Raw genomic sequence first — 15,245 nt, forward strand, 5'->3', positions numbered from 1 at the left:
AGGTGGTGTTTTTAATATCATGGGTCATAGAATGTATGCAGACTTTTTATCCAGGTGCTATTCAAACTATCTCACATCATCAGTATTTCACAGGCTTTCACACAGTGAATTAAGATGTAAACTGATTTTTGCACTGAGGTTATATGAATGATAGCCTTTTTTCTCTAATACAAGAGATTCCTAGCACTAATAGCTGCTTGATATTTCTGACAGGTCAAGTGGATTTGGATCTACTGCGATGCCAGCAATTAAAGCTGTACATACTGAAAGCAGGCCGAGCTCTGCTTTCTCACCAGGATACACTAAGGCAGATCTTATCTCAGCCAGCTGTTCAGGAGTGTGCATTAAATCCCGCAGGTATTCTGAAATGCAACCTGAGTCTGCTGCTGTTTGTTTAGGTGGTAGATAGAGTTCGTGACTATAACACTTGCTAATGGCAGCTGGAGAGCAGAAATTAGGTTTGCTCACTAAAGACTAAAATTAAAATTCAGGAATGTTTTAACCTTATAAGTTATATGTGAGAACTTCCTTTTGTTGGAGTTAAATGTAGAGTGAGAACACTTTCCTGAGATAGCCACAGTAAAGATCTAGGAAACATGAATGTTTATGCCAACAAGAATACAATATCAAAATAAAAGTTGCAGAATTGTAAGCCAGTTGGTTCAAAAAAGGTATACTCTTTTGAAGGGGCAATGAATACTTACAGGGAGCTCTTCCCAAGAGGTGTATTAGAGGGAGAAACGACTCAATCCAGAAAGTATGCATCATGGTTTTGGGGAGCAATGAGATTGTTGGTTGTCTATATAAAGTGGTTTATCCTGGAAGGACCTCTTTATAATAATCTTACTGGAAAAACGTGAACTCAGAAGATACTTCTGCAAATTCACTGTCACTGAGTAGTTTCTGCTAGACATGTTCTAGGTGTATTTTAGTAAAACTATTGTTTATGTCCAAATGTCTCATTTGCTTTTTTGTACGGAGATTGTGGCACACATGATTTAATCTTACATGCATGATTCCTGTGGAGAAGAAATATGGGAGAAATAATAATATGTTCAATGAACCAATAGGCTCCAGAGTAAGTCTCCTGACTGACTTATATTACATGGTTTTGGTTAAAATAATGTTTTTGTTTCAAGAGGATGGAGCAGTTGCCTCTCCTGACATAGGAGATATGTCTCCTGAAGGACCTCAGCCTCCCATGATACTTTTACAGCAACTTTTGACAGCTGCTACGCAACCATCACCTGTGAAAGCAATATTTGACAAACAAGAGCTTGAGGTAGAGTCTGTGTTTTCTGCTAAGTAACCTAATAATTAAGTTTTTCTAATTCACATTCCAATTGAAACTTGTTAAGGTATAGGTCTTAAAAAAAAAAAAAAAAAAAAAAAAGTGACACTGAAACCTTTTTGGCAAATAACCTTTCATTTCAGGCACACACACAAAACCCCATACTAAATATGCTTGTTTTACTTGGACTGATTTATTTTTTCTCATTTAGGCTGCTGCTTTGGCAGTATGCCAGTATCTGGCAGTAGAGTCTACACATCCTTCAACTCCAGTGTTTGAAGACTGCAGCTCTAGTGAAGCTACAACACCCATCACAGTGCAACATATTCGACCCACAAAAGTGAAGAAACGCAAGCAATCTCCAATTCCACCCCTCCCCATTGTAGTTCAACTTATGGAAATGGGATTTCCTAGGAAAAACATAGAATTTGCACTAAAATCTCTGTCTGGAACCTCTGGAAGTGCTTCTGGATTACCAGGTATTTCATTTAGTTAATTTAATGATGTTAGAAGGAGAAGGAAAGTTGCAAGCATATTAAAATGCTACTTAGAAGGGAGCAATTCTTACTTCTCTTTTTGGATACTATCTTAAGAATGTCAGAGAATCCCTTAGAGACAGACTGGGTTTGTTTTCTGTATTAGGAGTGGAAGCCTTGGTTGGCTGGTTGTTGGATCACCCTGATGTTCAAATTACGGATCTCTCTGATGCTGATACTATCTCTGATGAATATTCAGATGAGGAAATAGCAGAGGAGGTGGAAGAAGCTGAAGCCGCTTGCCCTGTTGTAAGTTTTAACTTACTAAAACCTAAGTCATGCTAGCTGGGTGCAAATTTTGTAATTCTTTCCTTTTATGAACTTGGTTGGAGTATAAGGACATTCTGCTGTCCCAAGCTTTCAAGACTGTAACAGGGACCAAGTTTGCCATACATTTCTAAGGCATGTTGTAAAAGAACTCAAGAATAATCTATAAATATTTATGTATGAGTAGTACAGGGGAAGAGTGGAATGCAGGTAGATGTTTTACTAGTGGTAGCTATAAGTATCCCTGATAGTTGGTCTCAGTTTCATCTAAAATAGTCAATGCTATAGTATAACAATTGTAAAGGACTCCTTTTTAAGATTTTTTTCCCCCGCCTCCCTTCTTTTGGTCTAAAAAACTAATGTATGTTAGCTACAAGGAATGACTGAGGAGTTGGTAAATAAATGGCAAAAAGATCTCAATGAAGTAACTTAACTTTTCCCTTATAAAAACTATTTTCACTTATTGGTGATGAAATGACCTTTACAATGCCTATTGAGTGTGATGGATTTAATGTGAATTTATATTAGTGTTCTGTTGACTTTCAGGAACTGTTTCAGTAAGGATTTGCTAATAAAATGAAATGGGTTCCATATTTTTATTCTTTTTTTTTTTTTAAGGAGTTTTGTTGAGTTTTTTGGCACATGTGGGATTTTGTAGTTTAAAGAAATGCATTATATTTTGAAGGAAATTAGCTAGACATTGAGTTCCAGTACCTTTATCAGTATTGCAGTAAGAAAATGTGCCATATATTACCTCAAATGAAAAAACATTAATGCTCAAAACAGAGCAAAGTTTTCTGAAAATTCTCATTACAGCTGGAATGCAATAGTTCTCTTAAAATTTTTTAAGCTAATCATATCTTGAAAGGAATAATTTCTGATAACTACAATCTTGTCTTTTTTGTCAGCTTGTTTTTCTAAGGGAATACTTTAAATCCCATTGTAGTACATAATAAAAAAATAATAGTGTACTTTAGGTAGGAGATTACCATTCACCACTTGTTCTTTGGTTTTTTTCCTCTCCAAGCAAGTAACGTAAGAAGTGAAATGTGAATGTGTATCTGCAAGGCTAAGTAGATTACTCACAAATCCTCTTTGTTCTAATTTTCTTTGGCAAGCAGATTTCATAAAAGCAACTTGCAGCTTGTTTCACACGTTTTGAAAATTTGCAGCTATGTTCCTTGGCAAGACATTTTGGAAACTAAACTTTAGTTTAAAGTAGATCATAAATGTCAGCCCTGTAGTAAGTCGACCTGTTGAAGATTTTTCCCATTTTGGCATGCAACTTGGATATTATATGTGTTTGGTTTTGTTGGGTTATCTTCAGTCTCTGCTAACAATTTTATTTATCTGAATTGAAAACAGATTTTGTAACTGTTACATGTTTATTTTGGATTTTTTCCCAGTCAAGTGGTGCTGTTGTAACAGAGAGCCAGACCTATAAGAAACGAGCTGATTTCTTAAGTAATGATGACTATGCGGTGTATGTGAGGGAGAATATTCAGGTAAGCATGATGTTCAAAAGCTATACTGAAATTACTTTCCTGCTGGTACAAAAGTCTTTGCATAGCTATGACATTCTATTATCCTTTTTCCCTAGGTGGGGATGATGGTTAGGTGCTGCAGAACGTATGAGGAGGTTTGTGAAGGAGATGTAGGCAAAGTTATTAAATTGGATCGAGATGGATTGCATGACCTGAACGTACAGTGTGATTGGCAACAAAAGGGTGGTACTTACTGGGTCAGATATATTCATGTTGAGCTTTTAGGTAAGTTCACTGCTAACTGCTTTTTAATAAAAAACTGAATGATACACTAAGGGATTTTTATTTTTGGAAGGGAAAAGTGCACTCATCATACATTTATTCTTGCAACTGCTAGGATTCCCACCGCAGAGTTCTGCCTCTCATATCAAGATAGGTGACAAAGTGCGTGTGAAAAGCTCTGTTGCCACACCCAAATACAAATGGGGATCAGTTACTCACCGAAGCGTGGGAGTTGTCAAAGGTAACGTATATTCAAAATGGGGCATGGGGAGGTAATAAAACTGGAAACCACACAGACTTTCTGCAGTGTTTAAGGAGAGAATCTTCTAGACACACTTACAGATCACACTGTTCTGTGGAATATTGCATGATGATAAGAGAGTATAGAATGCATTTGATCTCTGTGACAAATTTATAGACATGTACTCTGTGGCAGCCCATTTTGTTAGTGTGTTCATCTGCTTTTTGAGCCATTCCATTCACATACAGTAAAGGTCTTTAAGAATCTGTGCAGCTTCCTGTTGTGGTTCTTATTTATACTTTGGATGAACCACAAATGGTTCTCCTTTAAGAAGTAAATCTAAGTTGAAGACTTCCTGTGGAAGTGAGGAGAAAGTGGGGTGCACTAGTGTCGAGCTGTAAGGGATGTTACAGAAGTAATCTGTGAGACATATTCTTTGAAGAGGTACATATTTTGGTCATACTATGTTTTTGCTTAGAAGTACTCTCTCCCTTTGGGAACTGTTTAAAGAAAAATACATGAAAAAAATCAGAGTCAAGGAATTTAAATAGAATAATATGTATCTTCAAAAAATCTTTAGAACTCCCTTTCCCTCTGCCCCTTTCCAGGCTATCTGATAAGGTTAATACATAGTTCCACTAAAATAAAAGATTACTTTTGAAAGTAACTTTTATTACATGTTTCTACTCTGATGTTGCACTGGACGGTTTCTGCTTCATTTTATAGAGATTTGCAACGCATTGTATTTTCTGTGTGTTTCTGTCACAGCTTTTAGTGCTAATGGAAAAGATGTCATTGTAGACTTTCCTCAGCAGTCTCATTGGACTGGCTTGTTGTCGGAAATGGAACTGGTCCCCAGCATTCATCCTGGAGTCACGTAAATGATGATTTACATTTTTCTTAATGTATATGGGTTATCCTTTAGCCTTACTGTCTTGATTCCATTATCTTGACTTGTGTTACAATTAACTTGTACCATGAAAACTGCTAGAAATATATTTACTCGTTCTTTTGTGAAATCAGGTGTGATGGCTGTCAGATGTTTCCTATCAATGGGCCTAGATTCAAATGCAGAAACTGTGATGATTTTGACTTTTGTGAAACCTGTTTTAAAACCAGGAAGCATAACACCCGACATACTTTTGGCAGAATGAATGAGCCAGGTAAGTTTCAGAATCTAAGTGTTTCTTAGATTAATTTAAAATGCATTGAATTTGTTTTTAAAAAAAACAGTTTTAAATTTCAGCTCCTTAACATAATGAAATTAGTGTTCAGACTGACCCTCTAGACAACAAAACATGTTTAGGAGATTGTAGCACGGCTAAATTGAACATGGTGGGCTACACCAAAACATCAACCCTTAAGCTTTCTTCATAGAGTTAAAAAAGTTTAAAAAATACAGCTATGTGACAGCAACTCTTTATGTCAGAACAGTGTTTTCAGCTACACCAAGAGTAAAACTTATAATCCTTTAATCCTCCTGCTTTTTGCTGTCAACCTAAATGTAGGTGAATGGAATCCTTATGACAGCAGGTGCAGCTTGAAATACCTAAGATACCTTATTATGCCTCAATTGCTATTCAGCAATTTTACCTATCAGTGTGTGATGGCTGTTTCCTCATTTCCTTCATGATGTGGAGGCTCCAGAGAGGTGTGGTAAGAAAGGGGAAGACTCGTAATCAGAATTTTTTCTTTCTAGGGCAAGAATAGGTGCAGCCATTTTAACTCCAGCACTTTTGGGTTTTGCGTTATTATGCAGAACTTACCTGACACTAGCTTTTGTTTCTTTTCTCTCCACTTGTCTAAAAATCAGTCTCACCCCTAGTATTTGCAAGGTGATGCTGGCTTCTGGACTAAACCTCTTCATATTTACAAGTAGCCAGTCTAATTGGTTTGGAAAATGAATAAAACTGATTCCCTGCTAGAAATCATGAACATGCATTGCATGTATATGATGGTTTGTCTAAAGGGCAAGAAAGACTTTCCATTAATAATTCAGTTAATATGGTTGTACAGCTAGTATGCTGTGAATCTGTAATCCTTCCCATTGCCCTGGATAGGGTAGAGGAGTTTAGTCAGGCTTTCTAGAAGCTACAAAGATCAGTGAAGGGAAGCAGAAGTGGGTTTTTGCAGGGAGGAAATCAACAAGTCACTAAACCACCTTATTCTTGAACGCGATTCAGAATTTTTGACTGTTGTAACTTAGCTATGTCTATTTTTCTGTAAGGGATTTTTGTTGAGGGTTGGTTGCATATTTTTCATATCTATGGTGGTGTACAAAATTAATGTGCTGTGGGCCTGTATTTTGAAGTATGTATCATCATAAATCTGATCTGTATTTCAAAAGGAAGGACTCTTTCAAGTGGCTATTTAGTCAAGAATATTAGTCTTTTAAGGATTCTGTCAGTTTAGAGATTGCATGCCCCTGTAATGTTTTATCATTCAATTTTAGGAATTACTCTTAGTGTCTTACATTCCTGAAGAGAGTGATTTTCCTTAATTTTTAAATGTTAATTTTTTACTAAATTATGCTTGGTTTCTTGGTACAAATCAATCATAAGTGTAAAAATAGAAAGTGTGACTGTCCCAAATGACAGGCATGAGAACTTGTAGTCAGGTAAAGTGCTTGAAACTCCTTAAAAAATAAAAATCTTGAGCTTTGCCCTTTAAGCATGAGTAGTATTGCCATACCTATGTGACATGCTTCTGTATGGTACCTTTAGACTACATACCTGAAATCTTTGATTTGTTATATTTTCTTTCACATTGCTTTTATTAAACCTGTAAGCAACTTTCTTTGAGAGGTACATGCTTAATGTTTAACTTAACCATACAGGTCAGTCTCCGGTGTTTTGTGGGCGTTCTGGAAGGCAGCTGAAGAGACGGCATAGTAGCCAGCGGGGAATGTTACTGGATGATTGGTCAAGAATAGTTAAGAATTTGAATGTCTCATCCTCTGTGAATCAGGCTTCACGTCTTATTGATGGTAGTGAGCAGTGTTGGCAGTCTTCCGGCTCACAAGGAAAGGTAACTTTAAGCCATAACTGGTTTATTCTGGCATACTTTCTTCTTAAGAGGATAAGTATTTACCTTAGTGAAATATATAGAATCATAGAATCATTTCGGTTGGAAAAGACCTTCAAGATCATCAAGTCCAACCATTAACCATGCCCCCTAAACCATGCCCTGGAGTACCCTGTCCACTCACTTTTTGAATACCTCCAGGGATGGTGACTCAACCACTTCCCTGGGCAGCCTGTTCCAATGTCTGACAACCCTTTCAGTAAAGAAATTTTTCCTGATACCCAGCCTAAACCTCCCCTGCCGCAACTTGAGGCCATTACCTCTCGTCCTATCTCCAGCCACCTGACAGAGGAGACCAGCACCCACCTCGCCACAACTTCCTTTCAGGCAGTTGTAGGGAGCGATAAGGTCTCCCCTCAGCCTCCTTTTCACCAGACTAAACAACCCCAGCTCCCTCAGCCGCTCCTCATCAGACTTGTGCTCCAGGCCCCTCACCAACTCGGTTGCCCTTCTCTGGACACGCTCCAGCCCCTCCATGTCTTTCCTGCAGTGAGGGGCCCAAAACTGAACACAGTACTCGAGGTGCGGCCTCACCAGTGCCCAGTACAGGGGGACGACCACCTCCCTGCTCCTGCTGGCCACACTATTTCTGATACAGGCCAGGATGCCGTTGGCCTTCTTGGCCACCTGGGCACACTGCTGGCTCATATTCAGCCGGCTGTCAACCAGCACCCCCAGGTCTTTCTCTGCCGGGCAGCTTTCCAGCCCCTCTTCCCCAAGCCTGTAGCGCTGCGTGGGGTTGCCGTGACCGAAGTGCAGGACCCAGCACTTGGCCTTGTTAAACTTCATACGATTGGCCTGGGCCCATCGATCCAGCCTGTCCAGATCTCTCTGTAGAGCCTCCCTACCCTCGAGCAGATCGACCCTCCCTCCCAACTTGGTGTCGTCTGCAAACTTGCTGAGGGTGCACTCAATCCCCTCATCCAAATCGTCAATAAAGATATTAAACAGAACAGGGCCCAACACCGAGCCCTGGGGAACACCACTTGTGACCTGCCGCCAACTGGATTTCACCCCATTCACCACTACCCTCTGGGCTCGGCCATCCAGCCAGTTTTTCACCCAGTGAATAGTGCACTTATCCAGGCCACGAGACGCCAGCTTCTCAAGGAGTATGCCATGAGAGACAGTGTCAAAGGCCTTGCTGAAGTCAAGGTAGACAACATCCACAGCCTTTCCCTCATCCACTAGGCGGGTCACCTGGTCATAGAAGGAGATCAGGTTGGTCAAGCAGGACCTGCCTTTCGTAAACCCATGCTGACTGGGCCTGATCCCCCTCTTATCCTGGAGTTGCCGTGTGAGTGCTCTCAAGACAAACCGTTCCATAGTCTTCCCCGGTACCGAGGTCAGGCTGACAGGCCTGTAGTTTCCCGGATCCTCCCTCCGACCCTTCTTATAAATGGGAGTCACACTGGCAAGCCTCCAGTCCTCTGGGACCTCCCCTGTTGACCAGGAACGCTGATAGGTGATAGAGAGTGGCTTGGCAAGGACCTCTGCCAGTTCCCTCAGTACTCATGGATGGATCCCATCAGGTCCCATAGATTCATGAGTGTCCAGATGGCGTAGCAGGTCCCTAACTAATTCCTCCTGGATTAAGGGGGGGTATGTTATGCTCTTCGTCCTTGCCTTCCAGCTCATGGGGTGGAGTACCCTGAGGATGACTGGACTCACTATTAAAGACTGAGGCAAAGAAGGCATTAAGTACCTCGGCCTTTTCCTCATCACTGGTTGCTACGTTCCCTTCTGTATCCATTAAAGGATAGATCTTCTCCTTGGGATTCTTTTTACTGTTAATATATTTGTAAAAACATTTTTTTTTGTCCCTTATAATAGTGGCCAGATTTAGTTCTAGCAGAGCTTTTGCCTTTCTAATTTTCTCTCTGTATGATCTAACAAGATCCCTGTTACATTTGTTACCTTTGAGTAGGATAGAAGAGTAGTAAAAACAAACATCTGAAATACAAAGCTATGTTTCTTCATAGTAAATGTGCCTACTTTTTTAAAGCTGTGGTTCATCTTTCTGGTTATTTCATGTGAATTATAAGGAACTTGTGTGATTTTCGAAATACAGGGTAATTATCTATTCTGTAGTTGGTTTTATGGTTACAGTTGTCTTTTCAGTATAATAACTGATGACAATTATTCTTAATAATCACATTGATTATATTTTACTTAAGTGAGTTTGTTGCAGTACAAAAAGCACCTATGCTCTCACTAGCTAAAACTGCCTCCAAGCTCTCCCTCACTTGCATAGAATCATTGAATATCTTGAGTTGCAAGGGACTCATAAGGATCATCAAGTCCAACTCCCTGCTCCTCGCAGGACTACCTAAAACTAAACCGTATAACTAAGAGCATCTTCTAGATGCTCCTTGAGCTCTGACAGGCTTGGTGCTGTGACCACTACCCTGGGGAGCCTGTCCCAGTGACCTACCACCCTCTCAGTAAATAACCTTTTCTTAATGTCCAGTCTGAATGTCCCCTGACCCAGCTTCATTCCATTTCCTTGTGTCCTATCACTGGTCACCAGAGAGAGGAGATCACCTCCCCCTCCGCTGCCCCTCTTGAGGATGTTGTAGATGGCAATGAGGTCACCCCTCCAAGCTGTTCTCCAAGCTGAACAAACCAAGTGACCTCATAAGTCTTGCCCTCGAGACCTTTCACCATCTTGGTTGCCCTCCTCTGGACACCCTGTAGTGGTTTGATGTCCTCCTTCTATTGAGGCACCCAAAACTGCACGTGGTACTCAAGGTGTGGCTGTACCAGTGCAGCGTAGAGTGGGATAATTGCCTCCCTCGACTGGCTAGGTATGCTGTGCTTGATGCACACCAGGACATGGTTAGCCCTTTTGGCTGCCAGCACACACTGTTGACTCGTATTCAACTTGCCATCAATCCAAACCCTCAGATCTCTTTCTGCAGGGCTGCTCTCCAGCCTCTTGTTCCCCAATTTGTACGTATAAGCAGGATTACGCCATTCCAGGTGGAGAATCCGGCACTTACTCTTGTTAAATTTCATACGGTTGGTGATTTCCCAGCTCTCTAGTCTATCCAGATCTGTCTGTAAGGCCTCTGCCCTTGAGGGAGTTCACAGCTTTTCCTAGTTTAATGTCAACGGCAAGCTTGCTTAATGTACATTCGACTCCTGTGTCCAGATAATTTGTAAAAAGCATTGTTCCTTAGTTTATGGTTTACTAGATTTATTGTCCCGCAGCACTGCTTTGTGGCCAGCCTAGGCACCAGGATTTACAGCTAGGCTTCTGTCCAGCGTGTTTTGATGCTCTGTTGATGGCCATGCTGAGAGTATTCCCAAGTACCCTTCCTTTGGGTTGTCTACAGACTGTAACCAAAGATTTACATCATGTCCCATTTCTTGACGTCCAGTGGTATCATGCTTTCTCAGTCTTCTCAGTGGTGTTGCTCTTGGGTGAAATAAATCATTTGCTGCAACTGTTTCTCTTGTATTTGGAGGTTGGAGAAGTTCACGAGGTCCTTTTCCTTTGGCCAGTTCCCATGCATTGCAGCTGTTGTGTACCATTCACAAACTTTTTTCATGCTTTCTTCAAAAACAGGACACATTTATTCTTGTTAACCATACAGTGGTCCTAAGTACTATCTGAAAATGAAATTCTGTGTGTTTCCCCTAGCACTGGATTCGCTTGGAGATTTTTCCAGATGTTCTTGTTCACAGACTAAAGATGATAGTGGACCCTGCAGACAGCAGTTACATGCCCTCTTTAGTTGTAGTTTCAGGTATGTGTGTGTTCTCTGCGAAGTCTGAATTTTCTTTTTTTTTTTTTTTTTTTGTACATTCAACAGTAGGTATTTATTTGGTTCCAGTTAACATAGTCATGTATTTAACATGCATAGTGCCTGTTTATGAAACAAAAACCGTATCTTAAAATGTTTTTCTTTCCATGTTTTGTTTTCTAGGGGGGAATTCCTTAAATAACCTTATAGAGCTAAAGACAATCAATATAAATCCTACAGACACCACAGTGCCTCTTCTCAGTGATTGTATAGAAGTAAGTGAAGTTTGAGAATTACTCTTGTATGCAACAGAAAAATGTTTTGCTGCAAGAGATGAAAAGCACTGTTGTGATTATTAAAGCATCGTATTTTACTTTTCCTCTAAATTAGCACTATTTCTGGCAGTTTAGTAAAGTCAATTATCCTGACAAGTTTTTTCATAATCACAGTGTAACTCTATAATAGGCATAGTAGTAAAGATATTTTAGGTTTTTTGACGTAAATCACTATACCTGTGAACCAAGAAGACAGCCCAATAAACTTAATTTTGGGGATAATTTTGGTGGGTGATAGAGCTTATTTTGGATAGTAGTTCTGATCTTTTTCAGTAACAGCAAGGAGGAATACATAATGAATTTTTAGAAGATTGGAAGTGAAATCACTCTCAAATTAACAAGGCCATATGTTTATCTTAAAATATGAATTATGTAGGGGTGAAAAGCAAAATATCTAAAGTTACAGGTTCATTTTGTTAAGGTGACAAAGTCAAGCAAAAGTTATAATTCTTTCTTCTGTTTTATAAAGTTATGTAGGACCCAAAAGATAGCAATTTAGGTTTTTTTCTTCTTAGTACCACAGGTATATTGAGATTGCAATCAAGCAGTGCAGAAGCTCTGGAATTGATTGCAAAATACATGGCCTCAGCATACTGGGACGTATACGTGCAGAGGATGAAGATTTGGCTGCAGTCCCTTTCCTTGCTTCTGATAACGAGGAAGAGGATGACGATAAAGCTAACACTGGGAGGTATGTAACTGTAAGGGCGTGTCTACATATTCCTATAATTCAGAAGATTATTGTAAGAGGAGCAACTTAATAGGGTTGAATTGTAGTAGAGAGAAATCAGTATCTTTGCTAGAATTATAAGTAGGTTATTTGTTGATAAATAACTTCTTTAAGGTTATCACACTGGTAAGATGGTAGTGTTTTGTACAACTCGTCTGCTTCTGCGTTATATTTGGAGTTGAAAACCTAGCTAAAAACTTGGTGTGTTTATATTTGGTATGTCGCATGTGTATATTTACTGCTGCTCAGCAAAATGTTCTGGGTTTTTTTTTTTGTTTGTTTTAATTTGTTATAGCCTCCAATTAACTGTGGTGGTGTAGTTTGAGTACTGAAACTATTCCAAACTGTAAAATCAGTAAATACAGTAAAAAGATGCCTATGCTATAGCATGCAGGTTGCTAAACTGACTTTTTTTCCACAATATGTTCAGTCTTGTTAGGAAGAAGGCAGCTGGGCTCGAATCGGCAGCTACAATAAGAACCAAAGTTTTTGTTTGGGGACTGAATGACAAAGACCAGCTGGGAGGGCTAAAAGGTTCCAAGGTATGTTTTTTGTTTTCATACTTCAGTATAAAACAGAAACAGCTAAAAATAAAACGTACAAGTCTCACACAACTCAAAATTAATTCAAATTTCATCAGAATTTTACGCTTTATTATCAAAAGTTACAAAGAGTAGGTTTTAATGGCTTTTTACTGTTAAGATGTGTAGATGTGTGCTGAGTGGAAAATTGGAGAAAATTTGCATTTTGGTTGTTACTCTGAAATTCAGTTTGATTTTTAGCAGCCACTTAATCATTTTTTTTAGATGATAGTGAGCTAATTGTTCTAAAAATGTGTAGCACTCTATACATATTCTGTTTCTTTTGAGGTTGCGTACATGAAATGAAGATATTGGTGAACTTTTTTATGTATTACTTGTACCTGGAGCTGGTGCAGTCATCCAGAAAAAGAAGTTAAATTCTAATCTTTTGGTGTAATTTGATTACAATTCAGTGTAATTTGAGAGGAATTTCAGCCCTGTGTGCAGCCATTTATACATAATTTTTAATACAATGCAAGATGGAAGGTACATGGCAAATGTTTAATCAATTTAAGATATCATTAATCTGAAAAGTATGTTGAGAGCATTTCTTTAATTTATGCTGTAAATAAAATGTAGTATTGTATCCACAGAGTGCCTTTCAAGAAACAAAAAGTTGACTGTTACTGTATTCTTTGGTTTTCTCAAGAAAACTTTACTAAAAGAAAGTCTTTGTTTATATAATGTTTCATTTTTTCTCAGTTTTTGTATTTATCATGATTTCAGTATTAAATGCTTTTTCTTGGTTTCTGTCTTTTGCCTGGTGTATATTAACTGGTATGTTTGAAGTGTCTGAATAAGACAGGGTGTTTCATATATTTAAAAAAAAAAAAAAAGGGACCTGTTAGATTAACTGGTTTATCACTTAAGAATAGCTCTTCTTTTTAAAGTATAAAACTTTAAAGTGTGTTGTAATGATTTTTTTTTTCCTGTCTGCTCTAGATAAAGGTCCCTTCCTTTTCTGAAACCTTGTCTGCCTTGAATGTTGTACAAGTAGCTGGAGGATCCAAAAGCCTTTTTGCAGGTAATATATATTTAAAATAAATATAATTATTTAAGGGCAGAAACAGATTTTCAGCTGTGAAACATTAATGGTGTTTTGAACTTTTTTTCTTCATTTTAGTGACTGTAGAGGGTAAAGTATATGCCTGTGGAGAAGCCACAAATGGAAGGCTGGGTTTAGGAATATCTAGCGGAACTGTGCCTATTCCCCGCCAGATTACAGCTCTCAGTAACTATGTGGTAAAGAAGGTGGCTGTTCACTCAGGTACTTACTATTGCTATTCTTATATACATAACCATAACATATGAAGCCTGAAAATAGTTGCTCTGCAATTTTCTTGGGTGCTGTGGTGTCTCAGCATATCTGATATTTTTTAAATTTTTAAAAATAAATACAGGTTATTAAGTTCTGTCTGTTGCATAAAATGTCAGATTAAATGTAATGGTTCTGTTATTAAAACCTGTATAGTTAGACCATACATAGTTTCTTACTTGCTGGAAGTTAAATTTGGTAACTTCTGAATAGTTTTTTAGTCTGATCCAAAGAAAGTGTTTTGATTTTTGAATATTGCTAAATAGTGGTTTGCTTTTTCTTTTCTTCTTGCAGCATTGAAAATAGCAAATTGAATGATTATTATTTTTTTAATGTGCCAGGAAACCTACTCTCACAAAAGTTTTGTGTTTTAAATTAAATCACATAAAAACTCTGAAGAAAATAAGTAACGTGTATTGGGTTGAAAGGCTTGTACAATTACATTGTAGAAGTGCAGCAGTGTCAAATTTCTGAGATTTTTGCTAGACCTGCTGCCTGCTTGAAAGCTTGAAAATTTATATTTCTGTTTACACTTTTAGGTGGCCGACATGCTATGGCATTAACTGTTGACGGAAAGGTATTTTCATGGGGTGAAGGAGATGATGGAAAACTTGGTCACTTCAGTCGAATGTAAGGATACCAAATTTGTCTGTATTTCAGTAAGAGAACATTTGTGTTGCATGTTATAATACAGCTGACCACCACTGTTGACAATGACAGGATTTTTAATACAATGGGAATAAAAAATTGTGTTGTGAAAAGATTTTTTCAGCTGTGTATGTCAATTTATGGTGCAGCATTTGTAGCAGTCTTCAGTCATTTAAAAAGGAGGCATTCAATTAATATAACACTTGGAAACATACTTAGTGGATAAAATCTTTAATAGTATTTTTGAACGTCACTGATGAAATGGCACATTTTTGGACATAGAGTTTTTGGTAACTTTTGTAAGGTAAGGTTTACAGAGGTGCCTTGACGTGTAAAACCGTAGGAGTTTTACATTCCTGAGCTGTAACAGTTCATAATGTAAGCCTGACAGAGTATTTTGTAGCCCTTTTCTTTAGACTTCTGTTCACAAACTTGTTAGCCAGAAATAAATTTCTTACACTTTTCAGTAATACGTAGTTTAATCCTCCACAGGACAGCTTTGAGGAAAATTTGAATTGTCTCAGGATTTTTCTTTGTATGCACAATAGAACAGTGTTTTTAAAGAGGAAAAAAAAAATAAACATAGTCCATGGGGAAATCTTTGTCATTCTGATATATTTTGAAGACCTGCTCAGAATACATAAAAAATTACAGTGCCCAACTCAGATGGTTAACATATGACAACAAATAACTGTTCGTAGG

The 15,245-nt window shown here is 38.4% G+C and overlaps 1 protein-coding gene across 10 annotated transcripts in view; it reads left to right on the forward strand.

Moving 5' to 3' along the window:
• HERC2 (HECT and RLD domain containing E3 ubiquitin protein ligase 2) overlaps window positions 1–15,245 on the forward strand; it is a 119,197-nt gene that overhangs the window by 61,134 nt on the left and 42,818 nt on the right. For all 10 annotated transcript variants that reach the window (XR_008233032.1, XM_052774025.1, XM_052774031.1 and 7 more), the window contains 17 exons: window positions 214–357; window positions 1,140–1,282; window positions 1,503–1,770; window positions 1,934–2,076; window positions 3,501–3,599; window positions 3,695–3,863; window positions 3,976–4,101; window positions 4,870–4,978; window positions 5,125–5,264; window positions 6,938–7,128; window positions 10,832–10,937; window positions 11,118–11,209; window positions 11,785–11,960; window positions 12,430–12,541; window positions 13,523–13,604; window positions 13,704–13,847; window positions 14,435–14,525. Coding sequence is in view for 9 of the 10 variants with exons in the window: in XM_052774025.1 (XP_052629985.1) it covers window positions 214–357; window positions 1,140–1,282; window positions 1,503–1,770; window positions 1,934–2,076; window positions 3,501–3,599; window positions 3,695–3,863; window positions 3,976–4,101; window positions 4,870–4,978; window positions 5,125–5,264; window positions 6,938–7,128; window positions 10,832–10,937; window positions 11,118–11,209; window positions 11,785–11,960; window positions 12,430–12,541; window positions 13,523–13,604; window positions 13,704–13,847; window positions 14,435–14,525 (2,335 nt within the window). In the remaining variant the exon portion in view is untranslated. The remainder of the gene's footprint in view (window positions 1–213; window positions 358–1,139; window positions 1,283–1,502; window positions 1,771–1,933; window positions 2,077–3,500; window positions 3,600–3,694; window positions 3,864–3,975; window positions 4,102–4,869; window positions 4,979–5,124; window positions 5,265–6,937; window positions 7,129–10,831; window positions 10,938–11,117; window positions 11,210–11,784; window positions 11,961–12,429; window positions 12,542–13,522; window positions 13,605–13,703; window positions 13,848–14,434; window positions 14,526–15,245) is intronic.

This window comes from Harpia harpyja, chromosome 22 (genome assembly GCF_026419915.1).
Source record: "Harpia harpyja isolate bHarHar1 chromosome 22, bHarHar1 primary haplotype, whole genome shotgun sequence".
Classification (NCBI taxonomy): Eukaryota; Metazoa; Chordata; class Aves; order Accipitriformes; family Accipitridae; genus Harpia; species Harpia harpyja.